This window comes from Platichthys flesus, chromosome 1, assembly GCF_949316205.1.
Source record: "Platichthys flesus chromosome 1, fPlaFle2.1, whole genome shotgun sequence".
Taxonomy (NCBI): Eukaryota; Metazoa; Chordata; class Actinopteri; order Pleuronectiformes; family Pleuronectidae; genus Platichthys; species Platichthys flesus.
In genome coordinates, this window is record NC_084945.1 from 22812654 (window position 1) to 22833649 (window position 20996).

Consider the following 20996-nt stretch of genomic DNA (forward strand, 5'->3'; position numbering starts at 1 on the left):
TGGCAAGAATTAGCTAAGCTCACAAGTTGATGTGCTTCAGTTAAGCACCACATGACTTATCGTATTCATTTACCCATGACTCGTCTTCTAACAGGGGTGCTAAGATGCTTTGCTGCCTTCTGTCAGGAGGCTGGCTCTATGAATCAGTACTTCCTGGCTCAAATAGGGTCCTGACACCCAGTGTTAAGCTGGTGTCAGGATGTGAGAGTGAAGTGTGAAAAACACAGTGGACATGAGAAGAAAAGTCATGTTTTTTTCTCATTTAGAATACCACACCAATTATTCCACAAGCGCCGGATTTGCTGATATGTTAACTGTAGAACCCTTTGCTGAGGTTTTTTCTCTGTCTTACTAGTCTATTTGTAGTGCAGCACTAATTTAAAGGCACAATAAAAAAATTTCCTGACTATCTCCCTATTACACTTTAGATTTTGTCCATTTGTCTTTTGCTACAACCGTTTATTCAAGATTGTTCTAGTATCGGTCACACACAGGCATATACAGTATACACGTCTGTGTCTGAGCATTAGTTCCAGGTTGGTTAACAGGGGGTTGGCCCTTTTCAAAAAAGAGGAGTCTGATATCTGCCTCATCTTGTATACATATATTTGCTTAACAGAGTTGAGGAGTAGGGAGAAGGGCAGAACATGACCATTATTGAGGAGTGTAGACATTATGGTTGAGAGAATGAGTCACTACCAATAATCACAACGTACTCCTTCCATCGTTGTTATAGAAACCCCAGCTCACTCAGCCCCTGTCAGGGGCTTCATGAAGTCAGGCTACATAACTCCGACTCTGTCAGACATTAAAAAGCAGGTTAATTTCAGGTTATAGCTTAATTCTTAAATCTTCAGAGGGAAGAATTCAAAAAGGCTTTGTGCTTTGAGGAGTACTGAACATGAATTGATAATTCATTACATCATGATTATTATTAATACATGCGTGTTGTCAGTTGCTGTAATTGTGCTGTTCTAACTAGTTATCTCCTATGGTGCCATCAGCATCAAGTAGCTTTTCAGCTCTGCCCACATCCAAACGTCCTCCAACAAGAACCCCTTATTTTCTTATGATTACGACAACTGCTTGTTTAGCCTGCATTTAATGAACAGATGAGTCTGTGGAGCTTCCTGTGAATCTGTCTATCACTGTCTTCAACTGTTGTCTTGTGGAGGCAATGAATTGAGTATAATCACAGTGTGACCTGAGTTCAATAATTACTGGAATTTTAATTCAGTAAAAAAAAACTAAATTCACCACAGACGATCGTCTTTTGCTGGATATTGTGTATGACATAGAACAGGTTACTATACTACAACAAGAAACAAGAAACATCCCTTCTTCCTACTTCACATCTAAACTATTTATTGACCTACTTTTTATGACCTCATAAATGTAATTGTTTGTTGGCATTCTGATCCAGATTTACTCACCTTTTAAAATTCCTCTTTGCCACAGATTTATTTCTAGATTTTTTTTTTTTCATGTCATATATGATTATCTGGCATCCGTCACAGAACTGAAGCATGGTGCCACAGGTGGCTTCCTATAGATCTATCACTGCTACGTGAAGCAAAAAAAATGGTCATCATCAATGCCGCTTACATAGTAGTTATGTATGTAACATTGAGCGGGTGCATGGCTGCAGCTAAGACACTGAAGGGACTGTAGGACCTCAGTGGATGTGGCAGAGCCCAAAACAGGAAACACTTCTGCACCACATTCGGCAAATCTGACTCTCTGTGGTCTAGGATATGTACAGATGAATATTAGATGAAGCCAAAGTCTGTGAAAGTTTAGACTGCAAGGCTTGGCACTTACCTTTTCTGTCTGGCCCAAGGCATAAAGGTTTCATCTGTTAAGGCAGAGAGGGAAACACACTAATACTACTTTACAATAGCTGTACTCCAACGTGTCAGTGGAATTAACCTGGGAGTAAAAACTGCATCAACACAAAAAACATGTCAGTCTAGTGTAGGTTGAATATGAATAATATGTTGGGGTTAAGGAGCACAGTGAGAATAATATGGTGATAGCAAATTGTAATTGTAATTTTTAGATACATTCAGACTCAAACGGCTCAAATGCATTATTTTGTTTTGCTCACATTTGACAGTTTTTTTGTGAACAGCACAGGTCATCCGGAATCTGATCTTTCATTTTGCCATTAGGGCCACTTTCATATCTGGTCCAAAGCCAATAGGGGTAAAATGCATGCAACCTTAATGTCACTCTAGAGGGACATTTCTCATAATACAGCACAGACGAGAGTCTCTCGGTCAACGTTGAAGACAAATGTGTTGACTTCCTCGGCACAACATCTTTTACATGAAACCGAACATGCTGACTTGTTTACTTCCGTGCAACAGCAGGCCACAGTTAAGAAATATTGTGAACTGCTAAACCCAAGTATCAGATCTGAGGAATATATTTGAATTGAGTGTGAACAGAGCTTTTTTTGTATAGATACTTTGTAGGCCAGTGCTCACCAAAGAAGAATGTCGTGAGACTGAAATGCACTGTGTGACTGTTTTGTATTATAATGGTGTGTTTGTTTTAAGAATCAACACTTAAGATATTCATCGTACATCCAAAATAATTCTAAACAAATGCTGGACAGAGTGGGTGCATCGACAACAATAAAATTGAATATATTGGTTAAAGCGGACGAGTCATCAAAATGTTGTTCACATGCACTGTAGTGAATTTAATCTGTAACAGCCTGTATGCTTTCCTGATGACTCATCTATGACCCAGGTTCATTGAAGTGGTGCACTGCTTTTGAATCAGTATCTGAGCTGGTATCTCATGTTTTTATTTTAGTAGACGAAAGCTCTGTGCACACACAGCTCAAACTTGTTTAGACCTAGCTTGTGATAATTGCCACTAATTCAGTCTGTCTCTCACGACGTGATGTATTTGTGACTGTAAAAGGTATTTTCCTTTGTCTGCATGAGTCGAGGAATGCTGTCTGGCAGCTGGATTTATTATGAGGTCTTCAAAAAGAACCAAATGCATTTCTGAGTTCGGGGAGTTGTGGTATGTGGAGCTTTTCCACCTCCCCCCCCCCATCCCAGCTTGCGTCTCCTTCTCCTCTTTCTGTCTTAGGCCCAACCCCTTCTTCTTTCTCCTCTTCCTTTTCTTTTAAGAAGAGCCCCCAGAAGTTCAAGTTAGTTCAGTCTGCAAAACAAACCACTTCTTTTTTCCAAACAGCTCCTAGCTCCCTGGCCGCTCACAGTGACTCCTCTGCCAAATATACATTAAAAAAATGTCACGGTTTGTTTAGAGTCTGTTTGCCAAGCTTGTAAGTTTAAGCCACAGAGCAAAGACCAGTGGCAGACATAAAGGTCCCCACAACCAGAGACCTTCATGGCGGCTCAAGTCAGACAACTAACCAGTGCTTCCTAGAAAAACAACCCCCTAGTCTTGTAAAAAACACTTATTTTTTGATACAGCTGTGGCCATAATATATATATGGGCTTTATCTAATTACACGAAATATTTGATGTTTTTATCATAGGAGATATTTTCATTGCCTGTTTTGTACTGTGGAAAGAGACAAAATTAGAGATGAAAACATGAAAAGAGACTAATATTTTTAACTCTTAAATAAATGGACTTAGCCGGATTCAAACATATGAGATTTCCAAATCTGTGGCTGACAACAAAGTACCAACAAAATACAAAAATAAAGTGAGGCTGAAGAGATGAGTCATAGTTGGTTTGTTATGAAGTAATTCCACTGGTTGGTGTAACAACATAATGTTCTTACAAAACAGCTCAATTTGAACTAAACTGAGATGTACTTCCCAATTTGTAGACTTTTATGCTCTTTTAGCTGATGAAGTGTATATAGAATATATTTGTGTACCACAGTAATTTTGGCAGATGTGAGTGATTGGTTGGAAGACTTTAAAGGGTCAGGAGAGGTGTGGCCTTCCTGTTTCAGAATGACGGTAAAAGGGAAGACCCAAAAAAGAAATGGAAAGAGTTGAGCAAGGACAAAGACTGACACTAACCAAACAAGATTAGGCTGGTTTTATTTTTTCCCTCTAACAGCCTCCCACTGGCTTTCCTCAGACGAGCTCTGGATCTCTGGAATCCTGTTCTCAGAGATTTGGTGCACTGATACTGCAGGTGCTCTGAGTATATAAAAATACAAATGCTGATAGATTCACGATTTCGCCTTGTTTGGGCCTTAGAGAGACCCACTGTCGGCTTGGCTCTGCTGTGCTGTGTATTTCTCATATTTTCCATGACTGTGTGGGGATACTGCACAGCCAATCACATGTGTTATCCATTATCTCCTGCTTCAGCCATGTCCCCATTTCTTCTCCCTCACTTGTTTATTGTAGCTGACTTTGTAGCATTTGGGTTAGTATTTGATCTCGTCAGCTTGTGTTCATACTATTGTGCCATCATTGTTAAGATTACCACATAGCTCTTTATATTTCCTCCAAGCTTCATTATCAGGCTTTCTGTGTCTCCTGTTATCTATTACTTTTCTGTTTTGCACCCAAACTACGGAGTAGATCTTTCTCATCTTGTGTGCCCTAGATGTGAGTCTGTGTTTATCACTCGTCTCAGATGTAGCCAGAGGAATAGGCAGCAGGTTACTAAAGTTTGGCACTTTTGGCCAAATTACATATTTTGCGAAAAGTAGCTAAAACTGTCTTTCTTCAACTTTTAATACAGGGTTCCTTTTATTCATTTCACAAAAAATATTAAAATAATTGCACTTACAAGAGTTTTGGCAACTTACAAAGTCTGTTATCTTGGCCACCTGTTACTGATTATTGAACTTTCATCGACTCCCCAGAGGATAAATCCTTTTGACTTTGAAAGGCCTGTTTTCCTGGTCCCACCTCGAGGTTTACATTTGTGGTTCAGAGTCTAATATCTTTACAACTATGTCATCATTTACAATAGAATTTGCTAAAACTTTCAAGGCCCCAAGAGAACTCATTCTTTTGACCGTTTTTAAACTCTGACTTGTACTCTAGTGCATCTGGCAAGTCAAACTTTTAATTTTCTGTGAAACATATTAACATCTACTTTATAGACAGATATTTCCCAGAAAAAGTATCCCACTGGCTTTGTTGATCCCCTGGCCTCTCTACCAGAAGGTTGACATTTAGTCTTTCGTTGAAATATCTTGACTACTATTGGATAGATTGCTACAACAGTTAGGCAAAACATTTATGGTCCCCAAAGGATGAATTAAACAAAACCCTACCTTTCAGCTCGGACCATATTCAGTAAAAATACCTGCAAAACTAATGGCAATCTCAGCTGTACTTTATTTTTGGTTCTAATTAGCAATTATTAATGCACTAATATGCTTAACTATGATAATAAACATTATACCTAAAGTTAAGCATGCTAGCATTGTCATAGTGAGCATGTTGAATTCGGTGGACGTATTGTTCAGCTCAAAGCACCACTGTGTATTCCCTCATACTGCTGCTAGTTTTCTTTCTTTCCAATCAACATAAAACATCAAGTTTCTTGCTTTATAAGGAACTGAGGAAATACAACAAAAATCACATGATATTAGAATTTTCTAAGTCGGGACACGTACTGCTTCAGAATCACTGAGGAGGCAGTTGTGTGTTTTTTTTTAAACTTCTATTGGTTTCATTTCTCATGAGACACTGTCTAAAATGATATATCTTTTGTCTCTTTAAGACACGTACATAGATACTTGTATAGCTCAGGATGAGGCCGGGCTTTTGCACGTTATGATGTTGACAAAGACGGTTGGTGTCAATCCCAAGACCTTTTGGGTATTTGGGATAGACTCTTGTCAGCAGAAAGAGAAAAACAACCTCATAGTTCTCTGCTCTGAGCTTGCTGCAATAAAGCTTTTATTTATCCGCTGGGCACAGAGACTCAGTGAACTTGTTTATTTGTATAATCACATGTACAGTATATAGGGATCGCAGGCAGTAACTTGTTTGCTTCTTAGGACCAGGCAATGGCCAAGTTCATACACAACTTGTTTATTAAAGCATAGAGGACCTGCTGAGCTACAGCATGATGAGAAACGAGAACTCTGAAGTCATGTTAAAAAAAATGCAACAAAGGACAATCTACCTTTCAAAGATGGACTTTTTATATTCACTTCTTTTGAGCATTTTGTTTAATTTTCTTCACATTGAAAAGAATAGAAATGACTGGGAATGTAGTGAGAATGTTGCAGCTACAGTTCAGTGTGTCTCAACCACTAAACCGCAGTTAATTTGATTTTCCATTATACCTGATATCCAGTACAAATAGTTTTTCAGAAGCCACTCACAGTGATGCCAGGAGGTCAAATAACAAAACAGTGAAGCAGCCATCAAAATTCCAAAGTCACGGCTCAAACATTCCAGAGAGCAGCGACGGATTTGCCACCATTTCCTGATTTGTGGTCGTTATGGAACCAGTGAAACGTCCTACAGTCGGATGTTTCATTGCTTTCGTCATTCCCATAGCGGACTTTTGGTTTTCATGAGGTTCGGAGCTGGAGAGTGAGAGCTGTGTCCAGTTGTTCCTGTCTGCCAGCGGACAGCAGCAGCAGCATTTTTCTGTCTTTGCACCTCAGCCTCCCCCTTGAGATATTTTCAGCAGGTACCTGAAAAAGAAAACCCTGTGACCATGGTGGACCCTGTGGTGTCCTGTTGCTCTTATTTTGCTAACTGGACAACAAACGGCATCTAAGCCTGGACCATTCTCCAGAGATGTTATTGGAGTATATAGGCACTGAAAGGACTCTGATATTCTCTCACCAAACACATACACACTTGTAGGTCAAACTGATTTTCACATTGATTTTAAATTGATCATGTGATGTGGGAGGTAAATGTATGCAGGTTAAAATATTTGATAAACCTTTGATAAATATAAAATAAATGGTGGAACAGGAATCATGTAATAAAGGCTTCAACACCCAAAGACAGATTTGTATCTAGTCAATTCCCCTTTTATCTGGGTTACAGGAACTATATCCCAAAATATAGTCTGGCCTGTTGGTTAAACCAGATTGTATTATGATCTCTTTGTATGGTTCGATGAAGATAACCAGAATAACCACACTCATCACTTGAATGTGTCTGGGGGGGATCTACAATCATCCCTCTTGAGCTACAATAGTCTTTCTTTTACTACAAACGTGATCACTTGGTCTTTTTTACTTAAACCTTTACAGAGCAAATTAGGTATAATGTGTAATTACAAAATATACAACTCATCCTAGCTTTGAAGAGAATCATATTTTTGGGATTTTCAGGTTATACTGCTGTGAAATAAATGCTGAGTTTTGATAAATTAGTTCTATAATAAAAGCTTAAAGGCTGCACATGCAGTGGGGCAGCAGGATGGAGTTGGTGTATCTTGATCCGAGGCTGTGGACATTATTCTCACAGTTTCAATGTCTGTTTCTTAATTGTAATATCCCTAGTATCCATATTGTTTAGTGTCTCAAACATATTGTCTGAAGTATTCTATCATGCTGATGATGGCTCCGTTATAAGAGAAATATCTATCTCTGTGTTTCCAGGTACTGGGACGGTGCTTCCTCACTGTGATGCAGGTCCACTTCCAGTTTCTATCACAGGCTTTGCAGAAGGTCCAGCCTGTCGCTCAGTCCTGCCTGGCGGAGGCTCTTGCCCAGGCCCAGGAGCGCTGCGCCAACGCCCGCTCCCAAGGCTCAGACCTCGGGCCCCTCACAGAGCTGGAGGACGCTTCCCGCTCATGGAAAGGTGCAGCTGAGGTATGCAGTCACAGGGCGCCCCAGGACTCTTCCTGGTCTGGGATTTTGTGCGTTTGTTTTTTTTTAAGGTTAAAGGCCGACTTGTTACACATTCTTGAGAAATGACAGCCGTTTATGATTTCCAGCCTCAATTTCCTATTTCCTCTTTTTTGAACTGCAGTTAGTCTGTGAAGCAGCGTTTGTCCACTCAACACCAACCCTGGTATGGGAGGCTGTTTTGTAAGAGGACCGGACTAATCCCCAGGCTGATCAGTCCCTCTGGCCCATTTTGACCTTTTGTTGTGTACAGTGAGGCAGAGAAGAGAATAGTGGGTAGATTGATCTGTTAAGCCCTGGCATGCAGAGTGTTAGCCCTGGAGGGGACTGGGCCTCGTTAGATCCTAGTAGAATGTGCTGGGGGGTTGTTTAGGCAGAGGGAGGCAGTCAGGAGTCTTTTCGTAAGCCATGTTTTTTCATCATCTAAAAAGTTTAGCATCTGTTGTGTCAAAACTTTCTTTATTCCCTGAGATTTTTATAGCATATGAGGAGAATATGCCTGTAAAACCTCAAGCTACCCTCTATCCTTATTAACCAAGCCCTTTTACATGAGTTGTTAAATGTTGGACAACTAATTTTACAGAACAAACCGCTTATTCTGACCCTCTGCTCTGTTGTGTGCTGCTGTGCCTTCAGGCTACGGCGAGGCTGAGAGAGAGGGGCCGGGACGGCTGCCTGGCAGGCATCCAGGTTCAGCAGCTCTTTTGCTCCAACAACACCATCATCCCTGAGCATCAGCTGAAGGAGCTTAACATGAAGATTGACAATGCTTTACAGGTACAGTATCATCCTAATGACCACACCAGGGAAATACAGTAACTGTCATTCCAATGGCTTGTAGATAGTTTGTAGAAATAAATTCAAGTAAATATGGCAGTTTTAATTGAAGAATATAATGGAAACAGATGGTGCTATCTATGAATTGAGTACGAGAGGAATTAAAACCTATTGTTGATTATTACTTGATACTCAATTGTAATTTTCCCTTCTCCAGGCCTATAAAGCAGCACTAGAGAGCCTGGGCCATAGTGAGTATGCACTGAAGGGTGGCTTTCATCTTAACCCCAAAGCTGTGGAGGTAGCTTTACAGGTGAGGGCATTCTCAAAAAGTCTATATTATGAAGGATAATATAATCTTAAGATTCAATGTAACTAACTGATTTTCAAATTTTGGCATGTTTCTCAAGGTTTTTTTCTTAAAATTGTGCTTCTTTGTAATTATTTTAAGACAGTTATGCTTCCATTGCTGTGTATCGCCATCTCATTGCCTCTTTTGTCAGAATTTGGTGTTGTATATATGTTAACATGTGTATGTGTGCATATGCAGGGCTGCTGCAGTGAGGCGGAGGCCCAGCAGGCAGGGAGGATGCAGACCACCTCCCAGCCTATCCAATGTGAGCTGCCCACTATCCCTCTGCAGATCGGCTCACATTTCCTCAAAGGAGTGTCCTTCAACGAGTCAGCGGCTGAAAACCTTAAACTGAAAACGGTATGATCCCTGAACCGACTGGTCAGCTTCGTCACTTGCATCACCATTATTCTGAAGAAAAGATCGAATAGCCCTTTAAGTAACAATCACCTCGGTTTCATTATTGTGACCTCAACATTCTCTGGGTCACTAGTTTAAGTAAAGGATACTTTTTAAAAGTATATATGATTTTTTTTTTATCTTGTGTATTGAGCGATAACCTGAAAAGATATGTGAATTAGTTGACTTCATTCCCGTTGTGTTTGTTCATCTATATTGTAACATCAGCAGACACTGATGGCAGACTGTATGGTTGATGCTTTGTGTGTATCGTTCTTCTCAGCACACGATGCTGCTGCTCATTAAGGAGGCGCTTGGCCAGAACGGAGTGACCCCAAGGGACGACTCTCCTGTCACTGAGGTCCTCAACCACGTCTGCCCATCCAGGTGGAGAGGAGCCTGCAAGACAGCTGTCCAGCTTTTGTTCGCCCAGGCTGGTCTGGTGAGTTACTTACTGTAGTATCACTACACTGCTGTATCTTTATGACAGGACTTTCTCCCAGTCAGGTGAAATGTTTTGTTTTTTGCATGTCTTCATAAAATGCTAGATTCAGTAGAGTGCACCACATGTATCCTTATTTGGATAAGAAGAGATATTTTAAATGCAGAGTAAGAGTCTACTTGTTGGTAATTTAATGAATACTTTCAACCAGAACAAATTTCAAGTTAGCATAACAGCAGTTCAAGCCACAACTACTATGTCACTCAAATTTTTTGCAACAGATAATGAGGTTTGCAGTCCTCATATGAGGCCCAGCCTGAAATGTGATGGATTACAAATGTAAGAAATCTAAACTTTATTGCCTTTTTGCCGGCACTAGCCATGGCCGGAGACATTCTTTTTCAGGTTGCCCATCTGTCCGTATGAACTTCACATTTTTGTGAAAATGATGACATCAGGAACATCTGGAGGTTTTTGGCCATAGCTCAATAATTCATATGCTAATAATTACACAAATTACGCTCTATACCTTTTGATTAGAGTCCTTTATTTACATATATGAGGTTAGTGGAAGCAGAAAAACCATGAGAAATAAGCTTTTTCTTTGTTTCTTACTTGATTTACCTTCCTTTGACTTGAAATGAGGATGTGTTGTTAATTTATGCAAGTGAAATCTGTTCTTATACTCTCTTAAAGGAATATTTTAGTGTTTGTGTAAAATTAACTTATATAAACAGTTGTGTAGAACATGCTCTCCTTGATCCTCCTTCAGAATTTTGCTCTTGTTAACCTCACAACACCACAGTGTAGTTGATGCTGCAGATCAGTGGAAAATGAGTTGGCATGCCAACGTGAACAGGCCTGTTTTACTTCACTTACACTTCTGCTGAAGTTATTGAATCCCCTCCCTTTTTGTGTCTTTGGGTTTGGCATCTGGGATCCCATTGTGTTTCAGATTTGTAATTGAGATGAGGAGATCTGTTCGCTTGCTTTGAAGCAGCCGAGAGCTCTAAACAAACACCGGAGAGACACAAAAGGGAGTAAACATGCCTGCAGCATGTGGCTGAAGGATGGGCTCATCTGGGTTGAAAAGAAGAGTCTGTCACAGAGAGGGGAAGGAGGGAGGGTCAGCAGCAGGACGCTCCTAAGAGTAACACCAGTGTATTTATGTTCCAATGTTTATTTCCTCTGTGTGGTCGACTCTGATTTCTGTGTCAAACTCAGGGAGGCTTCCCACTCTCCCCTGCCTGCCCCGTGTTAACTGTAAAGCAAGCCCTGGGTGATGGATGAGCACTTTGCGTTAGCTCCTTATCTGTGCCTGTCTTCACATTTAACCCGAAATAGATCACAGTTTGAATAGACTAGTTGGTATCTTCGACAGACTTTTTAAGACACATTTAAGAATATAAATACTCGTACACTCGATGTCATGCACCATCCACACCCACATGTTCCTTGCTTTTTTCATACTTGAGCGAAGAAGTCAACCTCGTTTGTTTTGCTACTTGCTCCTCCTCCCTTCTGCCCCAACTGACTTTGTTATATGTGCTCCATAGTGCATATGTGCTCATAGACTTAATGTCTTAATGCTCTCACATGCGCAGCCCAAGGTTTCCAAGGATACACCTGCTTTTTAAATAACAATAGGGTAATTTCCTGCAATACAGGAAATAGACTCCTCCCACCTTCTTTGTGACCCTGGAGCCAAGGCCACTTTCAAAGAACTTGCAAATACATTTGAGTATTGGCAGGCAGGAAGGCCGGTCAGTTTGTCATCACCGGCTGGTTGAATGTGTTCAGTTTCCTCTCCTTGAACTGCTTCTTGCTCGCTTGGTGGGAGATTAATTCCAGACAGCAGTGATATTCATACTGTAGAGAATAAAACTATCAAGTTTTGTTGTAAATAGATCCTCCCACTTGTTTAAATGTCTGTATGTGCACCTTAAATGAGTCAACACACGGCCAGCTATAAACTTTTGTGAATTGCTTGCACAACCAGGATTCACAATAAACGAACAGATGGCTGTGAGGAAAGCTTTTCTGTCAGGACAGGATGATGATGCAGGTTTGTGTCTGTGTCCCATCAGGTGGTTGTTGACACAGCTCAGATTGAGAACAAGGAGGCCTACGCTCCTCAAATCACTCTGGAGGGCTCCAAGGTTGTGGTCCAAGTTCCTTCTACATGGTGAGTACATCAACATGTGGCAATTGGTATGCAAAATATGTCATTTTTGATTCGGCCAGTTGTGGCAGAAAAACACTGTATTCTTAATGTGATGCTTTTAATTGTTGACTTATATTTTTTGATTATTATCCAGTTACAGTTACATGCACCAATATCCAATCATTTGGTTTTGTATACACAATGATAATGTGAAAAACACATGATATCATTAAGCAACAGGCGTCTCCTAGCTTGCTGGTGCCATTATCCTTTTGAAAAACGTTCTTTCACCAAAGTGCATTGAATCCTGGTATAGATTGAGCCGAGAAGGATCCGCCAGTTAGACCCTTCGTCTCTGTGAAGAAAAGGCACATTTGATGGCCGTTTCTGGAGTAGCCTTCAAAATAGAGCAGTCTCATTGTGCTGTTGAGACAAAATTGGTCCTCAAATATAAAAATAAGACACAGCTACTGAGTTTTTGTTCCCCTTTCCCAGACTGTCATGCAATTCTTGTTGCTATGGCCACACTTTGCCTGCTTACACTGGTAACACACAAGTGAGCAGATAGTGGAACCTTCTTCTTCTATTTTTAGATTGTTTCAACACAAGCAAAGTTAGTCACAAACACAGAAGGCTAGTGGTGTTGCTATCTTTGACATCCACTGCAAAATAAGTTGAAGCACCCGTTTTGAGTGCATGAGACCATTCTAATTAGTACTTGAAAATTCAAATGGTGGCTGTTTAGTTATTGTTCGGCCAACGTGACTGAACCCAGCCTCATTTCTAAATCATGAAATGATTTCTACATCATTTCTAAATACCTCTCGTTCTCGACCCGAGCCCGGCTGAGTATTATCAGAGCCTGAGCCGAACCCAACAGGTATTTCGATTTTTCTGGCTCCTGTTGTCAAGTTCTTCTATACAACAGACTTAATGTTTAGCAGATTGAACAGAATGTTTGTGAATCTACTTCACACAGTCGGATGAGGAAAAAGGCAGAGTAGACCTAAGGGAACGACGGCGAGTTGTATTTTCAGGGCTTGGTTGTCCACTAATAATTTCCCTAAAGCAGGACATAAAGATGTCAGGAAATTCACAACACACTGAGGAGAATCCGGCTAATAACCTGGATTTAATTGACACTGATCGCTGCACCCTCTTAATGTAGTGTTGACACATAGTGGTGAAAAATACTTCACTGGTATATTATTAAACTGAGACACTGCCATGACCACATCTTGAAATAGAAATGTTTTTTGTGATCCTGCTATTTCCTCTGTGTGGCATTTCACAGTCACTGCTCAGGACTGTTACAGCTGTAACAGTAGCACAAACATCAACAGATGAAAAATCTTAATTTGGTTCAGGTCAAACAGCCCCTGGTTTTGAACTAAAGTTGGGTTTGTAATGCACTAGATGACATGAATTTCTCTAGTTTGAGAAACCAACGTGTTTCTAGTTGACATTTGTTAAAGCTAAATTCTGTGAAATTTGAATCGCCATAGTCGGGTACAAAGACCAGAGCAGAAAGGTACCAGGTCAAAGTTGTTTAGGTTCTTCTTGAATATTGCATGTCAAGCTTTCATCTGATCAGTTAAAGCTCTGTGGGTTTGTGTTAAAAGCCTTGTATTGAAATTGTAGTTCATGTCCTGTCCGGTTTTCTGTTTTTTGCCTGTGTTCAGGTGTCTGAAGGAGGATCCATCCACCATGTCCTTGCTCCAGCGGAGTTTGGACCCAGAGAAAACACTTGGTCTAGTTGACATGCTCTACACGGCTGTGTTTGACATCAACAAGTGGAAGGAGAGAAAGTATGTAAAGGTTAAATTACATAACACTTGGTATTGTTGCACTATTCAACACTTGGTCTGAACCAAATGAACTAGATTGCAGGCTAAACACCCTGAATTCAGATTACCATATGAATAATTGTTTATACTAAACACAAAACTACTCAATTGTCAGCTAATAATATTTTACTGTTTGTCTCCTCTCCTCCATAGAGAGCAGGCCTTGCCCACTATTCAGATCCAGCTGCAGCGGGAGATCCCAGACTATGGCGCCCATGTAGACCTTCCTCTAGGCACCAGCTCCAAGACCTCTAGTGGACTGCCCAAAACTATATCCAAGCTGACTTCCAAGTTCACCAAGAAGGTCTCATCCAGCTCGAACAGTGGCGGCAGTTACTCCATCCCGAGCACGCCGTCTCGCAGCATGCTAAGCACCAGTAGCTCTGAGGATAAGGCCAAGAGCATGGGCCACAGTGACGGGAGACTGCAGTGTATCCTGCAGATGGCAAGCCTGTCCTCCACTCCTGACCATACGCAGCAAAGCCAGCTGGCCAACGGCTTGGTGTCCGATGACCAGGGAATGAACTTGCCAACTGACCAAGAGATGCAGGATGTCATCGACTTTCTCTCAGGATTCAACATGGGTAAATCTCAGCAGGCCTCGCCCCTGATCAAGAGGAGGAACTCTGTGGCATCTGCAAACCCGGCTGAGCTGAAGCCGCCCAGCGGACCCCCACCAACTTCCCAGACTATCTCCCTACAGCCCACAGCTCAGACAATGCCTCAGCCCCAGCCTCCAGCAGTGCAGAAGCAGCAGCAGCAGCAGCAGCTACAACCACAGCCACCTCCTCCTACTCCACAGCAACAACAACAACCCCAACAGCCTCCTCCTGCTGCTCCTCAACAGCCCTCTCCACAGGCCCTGCAGTACTACCAGCACCTCCTGCAGCCCATCAGTCAGCAGCAGCCCCCTCCTCCTCAGCTTCCTCCTCAACAGACCCCATCACAGGTCCTGCCACAGCAGAGAGTGGCGAGTAAGTGGCTTGGCACATCCGGTCAGCAACCACCACCGCAAGGCCCCCCAGCAGGGCTGTCCCCCCTGGGACCCATCGGGCAGTGGGGGTCCCCTGGACTGCCAGATCTGAGCTCAGACCTGTACAGTCTCGGCCTGGTCAGCACCTACATGGACAGTGTCATGTCAGAGATGCTCGGTCAGAAGCCGCAGGGACCCCGCAACAACACGTGGCCCAACCGGGACCAGAGCGAGGGTGTGTTTGGAGTCCTAGGAGACACGCTGCCATTTGACCCAGCAGGTGAGATCCCCCTTTCTACATGTTTATGAGGTGTTATGTGGATCATCCATATTAAAATGAGTGAAACATTTTAAAAACAGATTAAGTACAAGATAAAGTACAATAGAAAATATAGGTAAAAACTCTGTATATTCATGGATTACATCTATAGGAAAATTGGTTTAAAACAATCTATCAATACTTTTGGAACCGTGACAAGATAACTTGTGCTGTAAAACGTTAATTTCTGGTTAATATACACTTCTAAGAAAGGTAATTTGAACTATATAAGTTAACTCTGTTAGTTTGGCCTACAAACATGTATATGTAAAGACAACTCGGACATATTGTTGTTACCGCCAGGGTTCATATGACCCACACGAAACATTCAAGATGTTTGCATTAGCAAAGCAGCTGACAATCTAAATTTAAATCCTTATCGACTGTGCAGAATGACATGCTGCCAAAATAATCTGATTTGTTTTATTTATTATTTTGAGCCATTCAAGCAGATTCCAGACAAACACATGGCTTTGATCTGAGTGAAATCATGAATATAGAGAGTCTGAGCAGCTGGTTTCTCCTGCATTTGAGGGTTTATGCTGAATTTAATCTGTGTCGCTTTCTATTTTTACAGTGCAGCAGACTCTTTTGATTGCAGTCGAGGCCTTTTGTGCAGAGTTGACTTACGGCCATTGTGATTTTTCTGCTTTGGTAGACAGTCTGGCTAAACGGATTGAGCCCCAGGGAGCCAAAGAGAAAAGCTGAGGGTGTCAGAAACTCATAGTTGTGTTTGTCCTCCTCTTTCCATGCGCAGTTGGCTCGGATCCAGAGTTTGCACGTTACGTTGCCGGTGTCAGTCAGGCCATGCAGCAGAAACGGCAGGTGCAGCACATCCGTCGCCCTAGCAACACGCGCAGCAACTGGCCAATGCCCGATGAGCAGCATCGAACCTGGTCCCATCCTGAGTATTACAGTGAGGGGTAGGTATTCACACATGGCTTCTACATAGCCTCTAATCCACTCAAGTACAGGAAACACACACATATATATATATAATACCTAAGTATATATACATTAATGTTGTATAACATGTTTCCATTAATTATCTCATCATAGAGTGCAATTGTCATCGGATTAATAATAGAATGTGAGGTAAGCACCATATTGTTGAGCGTACTATAGAAACTCAAACATCCTCTGGTTGTGTCCTCAGTGAGGCAGTGAACAGCAGCTGGTCGGCCAATCAGGGGGACTCGGCCAGCTCCAGCGATGAGACGTCCTCAGCCAATGGGGACAGTCTATTCTCCATGTTTTCTGGGCCTGACCTCGTAGCAGCAGTTAAACAAAGGAGGTAAGATCCCAACTCGTCGTCTGTCGTAGATTTGTTGTTTTTCTTGTTATGCTGGTTAAATACCTTCTGGAGCTCTTGTTTGTGTGATGAGCTTCATTGTGAATTTCTCTGTGCTCAGAAAACACAGCTGTGGTGAGCCGGAGGTGTGCACCCTGCCCTCACCACCACTCCATCATATTGGAGATGACAGTCAGGTATGGACGTGATTCTTTTTCTTTTGACCAGGTCACCCAACCTCTGATGATGGTAAAAGATGATTTTAGTCGTGATTATTTTGTGTCTTTATTTCATTTTTTTATGTTTCGAATTTTTTGAAGACCTCTTTAGTGGAAAGATATTGTTCAACATTTTTTAAATTAATGATATTGTAGTGTTTTTCTAATTGGAGTTCTAAAATATCTGAGAAGTTTGTTGAGGGTCTTTGACTGGCACTTGTGTGCCTCAGGTATTCCGTTTTAATGTTTCATAACATATTTGCAATGCATTACTGCAAAAATAATAATCAATAATAGAATAATTCAAGTTTCTCAAGCTAAATTATTAAAAGTACACCAGCTTCAGCTTTTCAAATGTGAATTCTTCTGCTTCTGTGACGAGGAGTTTTCATTTTGTACCAACTGTCTGTGGAGCGACCAACCCTAACCCCATCAGCCTTGTTTACGTCAAGGAAACATCCAAATTAGTTTTACATTATAGAGTAACAGACAGAGCTTGAAAGGAGTTTGGTTTTTTATTTTCTGACTAAATTCTTGAGCATGACTTTCGAGCTTTACTGAATTCTTTCTGCTGCGCTCCACAGGACAGCAAAACTAAAACCTGGCCTCCTAAAGCCCCATGGCAGCACTCCACCCACTCCCACACCAACACCATGCCCAATCCCAGCTCTTCCTTGTACCAGATGAACATCCCTCCTTCCTCCCAGTGGAGTGACTCCATGCAGATGCTGCAGTCTCCTGTGTGGTCCACTGCCAGCGACTGCTCCCCCTCCACCTGCATCTCCTCTGGTTTTCCCAGTTTCACCCAGCAGCAGCAGCAACAACAACAACAGCAGCAGCAGCAACAACAACAGCAACAACAACAGCAGCAACAACAGCAGCAGCAGCAACACAAACCCATGACTAAGGGCTTTAAATCCTTCCCCCTCAAACACGAGCACAGGCCCTCCTACCTTCACCAGTACTGACCAATCCGTAATGTTGAATGAGTCCACGGTGAAGTGCCACGGAGGACCTGTAGCTCGTGTTCATTGAGCCACTGAGTGGGCCAAGCAGCAGCCTTTCACTCTCTACACCCACTGAATTGGAAGATTTCAAAGCCTCAGAGGCACAAATTATGTTCACACACTGGCTCAAACATTTTTATAGCTATATTTTTCCATATCAAACATCCCCATTGGAAAGAGAGAGGCGTATTTTGAAGTTTTTTCAACTGCCATGTTTTAACTACAGAAACGGTGCATGTGTCATGCTGGCAGCAGTTAGTCTAAGTGGTTGTTTCTCTGTCTGTTGAGCTGACGTCTCCTCAGACAAGAGCTGGAGACGTGCACGGCCGTCACCCACTTGCTTCTGCAGCTTAACATGTGAATGTGTGTGTGTGTGTGTGTGTGTAAGGGCGTGTGTATATAAGGGCGCGTGTATGTGTGTGTTGGAAGGGTGTGTGTGTTGGAGAGGGGGGGGGTATTAACAAGGGGCAGGGGCTTGAAATGCTCTCATTTTGCCCAAATTGATGAATATACTGTGTCTACATAGCTGTAACTGCCAAATCTCACGCTAGATGACTCAGAATACAGCTACCATCTACTGTTTCATAGCTTGTAAAATACTGAAGTAGAAATATAAATATTTAGTTCTTTTTATGAAGAGGCTTTGAGCAGGCTCAGCATAATTATAGTAAATCACTGCAGAGGTGTAATTTGAGAGAAATACACTACTTTTTTCAACAACTGACCAGAGTTATGAGTGATAGCAGTAACTGTGTGCCATGTTGGTATTGATAGCACTTGCAAAATAAAATTTCCAACCAAAGCGTTGTCGAGATGACGAACGACGTTGACGAGATAGGAGTAACACACCTCACTTCCCGAGACCACAAGGGGGGCGTCTTTACACCCGCAAGCGCGTTCAATTCCTCCTCTCCAATTGGTGGCTGTTTGCTCCGGATTGACACTAACTCCGATAAACCTAAACCTTTCTTCTGTTTAATAATACAATATTTTTCTTGTACAACTATTGACAGTATTAATCTTATTTTTGTATTTTCTTACATGTTATACCATTACTGTATGTTAGTATTCTTGTAGCCATATTACATGAACACATTTATTTTCCACCTCCCAATATGTGAAAAGAGCACATTTTTTTCCTACAACAGTTGAACTACACCATCTTATCTCTAAAGGTTACCAAATATGCCAATGTCAACACTAAACCAGTGATGGGGGGGTTTTCGAGCCCTTGTTTCTTTGGTTTCTATGGCGATAGGCTGCATTTCAAGAGCCCAGAATGTTATCTTTTTGTGATGTTTGCGGATGCCAATGTTGCCTGTATTTATGAAATGACACCATGTTTTCAGAAAACTAACATACTTAACATGTTTACAGAGAATTGTTTGCTGTATATACATATAAATATATATCTTTTTATAGTCAATGTGCTTTGCACAATCAAGATATAGGGTTTGTTGCTTTTTGTCTGTGTTATCTTCCTAACTCTTGCAGCCTTTTTTAAAGACATCATTACAGACCTTGGACTGTAACTGTTAGCTTCCCAGCTGTGTCAAATGGTTTACTAGTGGCTTCTACAAAAAAAGAATAAAAAAATAAATAAAAATCCTGTTGCCCTGATAGAAGATATGAAGGGGAACTGCTTGGCTTATGTTGCTTATTGTTCTCTTGAGCTGGCAACTGAATCTTTCCAAGTGTACCAGCAATGCAAAAATAAATAAAAATGACTAGCAATTCAAAATGATGTCTCTGGGTTATTTATGTAAAACATGTTGCTCAATATAATGTAAAAATGATCTCAGTTGCAGCAATGTCTGTATTAACGTAGCGTTCTAGTGCTGATGTCAATGCAAAGCACTTTACAGAATGCTGTCACCCATTCACACAGTGCATCTATGTGCAGCACTTTATCCAACATCAGTCACACACTGCTGGCACAGCTGTCAGGCGCACTTAGGGGTTCGGTGTCTTGCCCAAGGGCACTACAGCACATTGAATTGGGGAAACTGAGATCAAACTAACGACCATCTGATTTGTGGACAAACCGCTCTTACTCCAGAGCCATAGCTGCCCAAACTCCAAACAAATAAAATAATACTGGGCGTTGTGTGCATTCATATGGTTTGGTCTCAGAATTGTTTCAAAAACTTAACTCCAACTTTTTAAAAAAGGAAAACATTTTAATGTACATTTCAGAGAATACTAAAGTGTTCTCTCAACGCAAAACACTGATCTGAAACACCAGTGGTCACTAGATGTGACGCATTACTGAAACCAGCTCAGCATAATGAGTCATTGTCCTTGTCACATAGAAATTGTCTTGAGGGCGACACTGTCCCAGCTCGACTGACGCCTGCTGACTGCATCATGTGGGTCCAGCTCCATTCGTCTCTGGTGTGGGGGCTGAAGCTTCACCAGCTGCAGACTGGAAACACAAAGAGTCAGGATCAGATGTCGGACCACTGTTACCATCAGTGCAGAAGCAGGTTGTGCGTCATGTGATGGACATTACATTTGAGGAGGAGGAGGGCGTGTTTTCGGGGCTGGCATCAGCTATGGTGGCCAGATAGACGATGTTGCGGTGCAGGATCTGCTGGTATCTGATGGGAAGAAGAAGAAGAATAGAAAAGGCCACATCAAACTACTGAGTCGCACAGTGTAATGAGCTGAATGAAGGGGGGGGGGGGGGGGGGGGGACTCACTGGACACACTCAACCGCTCGACCTTTCTGCATGTACTCTGCGATACATCTGATCAGCTGGTCGTTTTCATCCAGCAGCTGAGAGCAGACGGAACAAAAGGTAAACAAGTTCAAACAAAGCACCGTCCGCTACTGATCAGGGCGCCAAACAGCGAGTGGGTGTAGGAGCGAGTAAAGCAGCTGTGAGCTAGCAGCAAGTTAGCTGGATGCTAAACACCATTAGCCGGTCTCTCACCCTCTGTATAATCTCCTGGTTGACTTTCGCTTTTCCTCGTAGTTTCTTTGGCACAAAGACGATGGACATGTTGGTGAAGTCCCAGTTAAGGCTGACGGCCTGTTTCCATTAGTTCTGTTTACCTCGGGACGCTGCACAAACTGCTTCCGCTTCCGCCCGACGGACAACTGCTTGGCTGTTGTTGCCTCAGCGCCCCACGCTGGAGAGTCTTATTAAATTTGATCACGGGTGGATTTTATTCCAAGATAAACACGATGCTTCAATTTCAGTGGTATTCATGATGTGGATGCGATAATAAAAATAACGATAACGATAATGACAATAACAACAATAATTCAAATAAATTCCCGTCTCAACAAGGTTACAAACGGTTTTATAAATAACCCAGAACAAGACAAGACTACCATGAGAAATATAACAGAATTAAATCTTAAACCATAAAAGGCTTCCCAATAAAATTATTATTTTTCACTCAGCTACTA

General features: G+C 41.9%; 2 protein-coding genes across 2 annotated transcripts in view; one reads left to right on the forward strand and one right to left on the reverse strand.

Annotated features, from left to right (window-relative positions):
- The window catches only part of LOC133954689 (granule associated Rac and RHOG effector protein 1-like), a 31841-nt gene extending 12522 nt beyond the window's left edge, over nt 1-19319 (forward strand). Inside the window, exons 3-14 of the mRNA XM_062389147.1 lie at nt 7541-7753; nt 8426-8566; nt 8784-8879; nt 9117-9278; nt 9601-9759; nt 11847-11944; nt 13606-13731; nt 13924-15023; nt 15820-15985; nt 16219-16356; nt 16475-16550; nt 17156-19319. Coding sequence (XP_062245131.1) covers nt 7541-7753; nt 8426-8566; nt 8784-8879; nt 9117-9278; nt 9601-9759; nt 11847-11944; nt 13606-13731; nt 13924-15023; nt 15820-15985; nt 16219-16356; nt 16475-16550; nt 17156-17539 — 2859 coding nt within the window. The 3' untranslated portion in view covers nt 17540-19319. The remainder of the gene's footprint in view (nt 1-7540; nt 7754-8425; nt 8567-8783; nt 8880-9116; nt 9279-9600; nt 9760-11846; nt 11945-13605; nt 13732-13923; nt 15024-15819; nt 15986-16218; nt 16357-16474; nt 16551-17155) is intronic.
- Nucleotides 19320-19737: 418 nt separating this feature from the next.
- On the reverse strand, nt 19738-20680 carry ss18l2 (ss18, like 2). Its single transcript, XM_062389160.1, has 4 exons — nt 20515-20680; nt 20281-20357; nt 20091-20178; nt 19738-20003 (listed from the first exon to the last, which is right to left on the reverse strand). Exons 1-4 carry the CDS (start codon nt 20581-20583, stop codon nt 19944-19946), a joined length of 294 nt encoding a protein of 97 aa, XP_062245144.1. The 5' UTR covers nt 20584-20680; the 3' UTR covers nt 19738-19943.
- Between the last annotated feature and the right edge of the window lie 316 nt (nt 20681-20996).

Coding starts and splice junctions, on each gene's coding strand:
- ss18l2 (XM_062389160.1), bottom strand. CDS start 20,583: ATGTCCATCGTCTTTGTGCCAAAGAAACTACGAGGAAAAGCGAAAGTC. Junction 20,358..20,514: donor ACCAGGAGATTATACAGAGG/GTGAGAGACCGG, acceptor GTCTGCTCTCAG/CTGCTGGATGAAAACGACCA. Junction 20,004..20,090: donor CGCCCTCCTCCTCCTCAAAT/GTAATGTCCATC, acceptor TTGTGTTTCCAG/TCTGCAGCTGGTGAAGCTTC.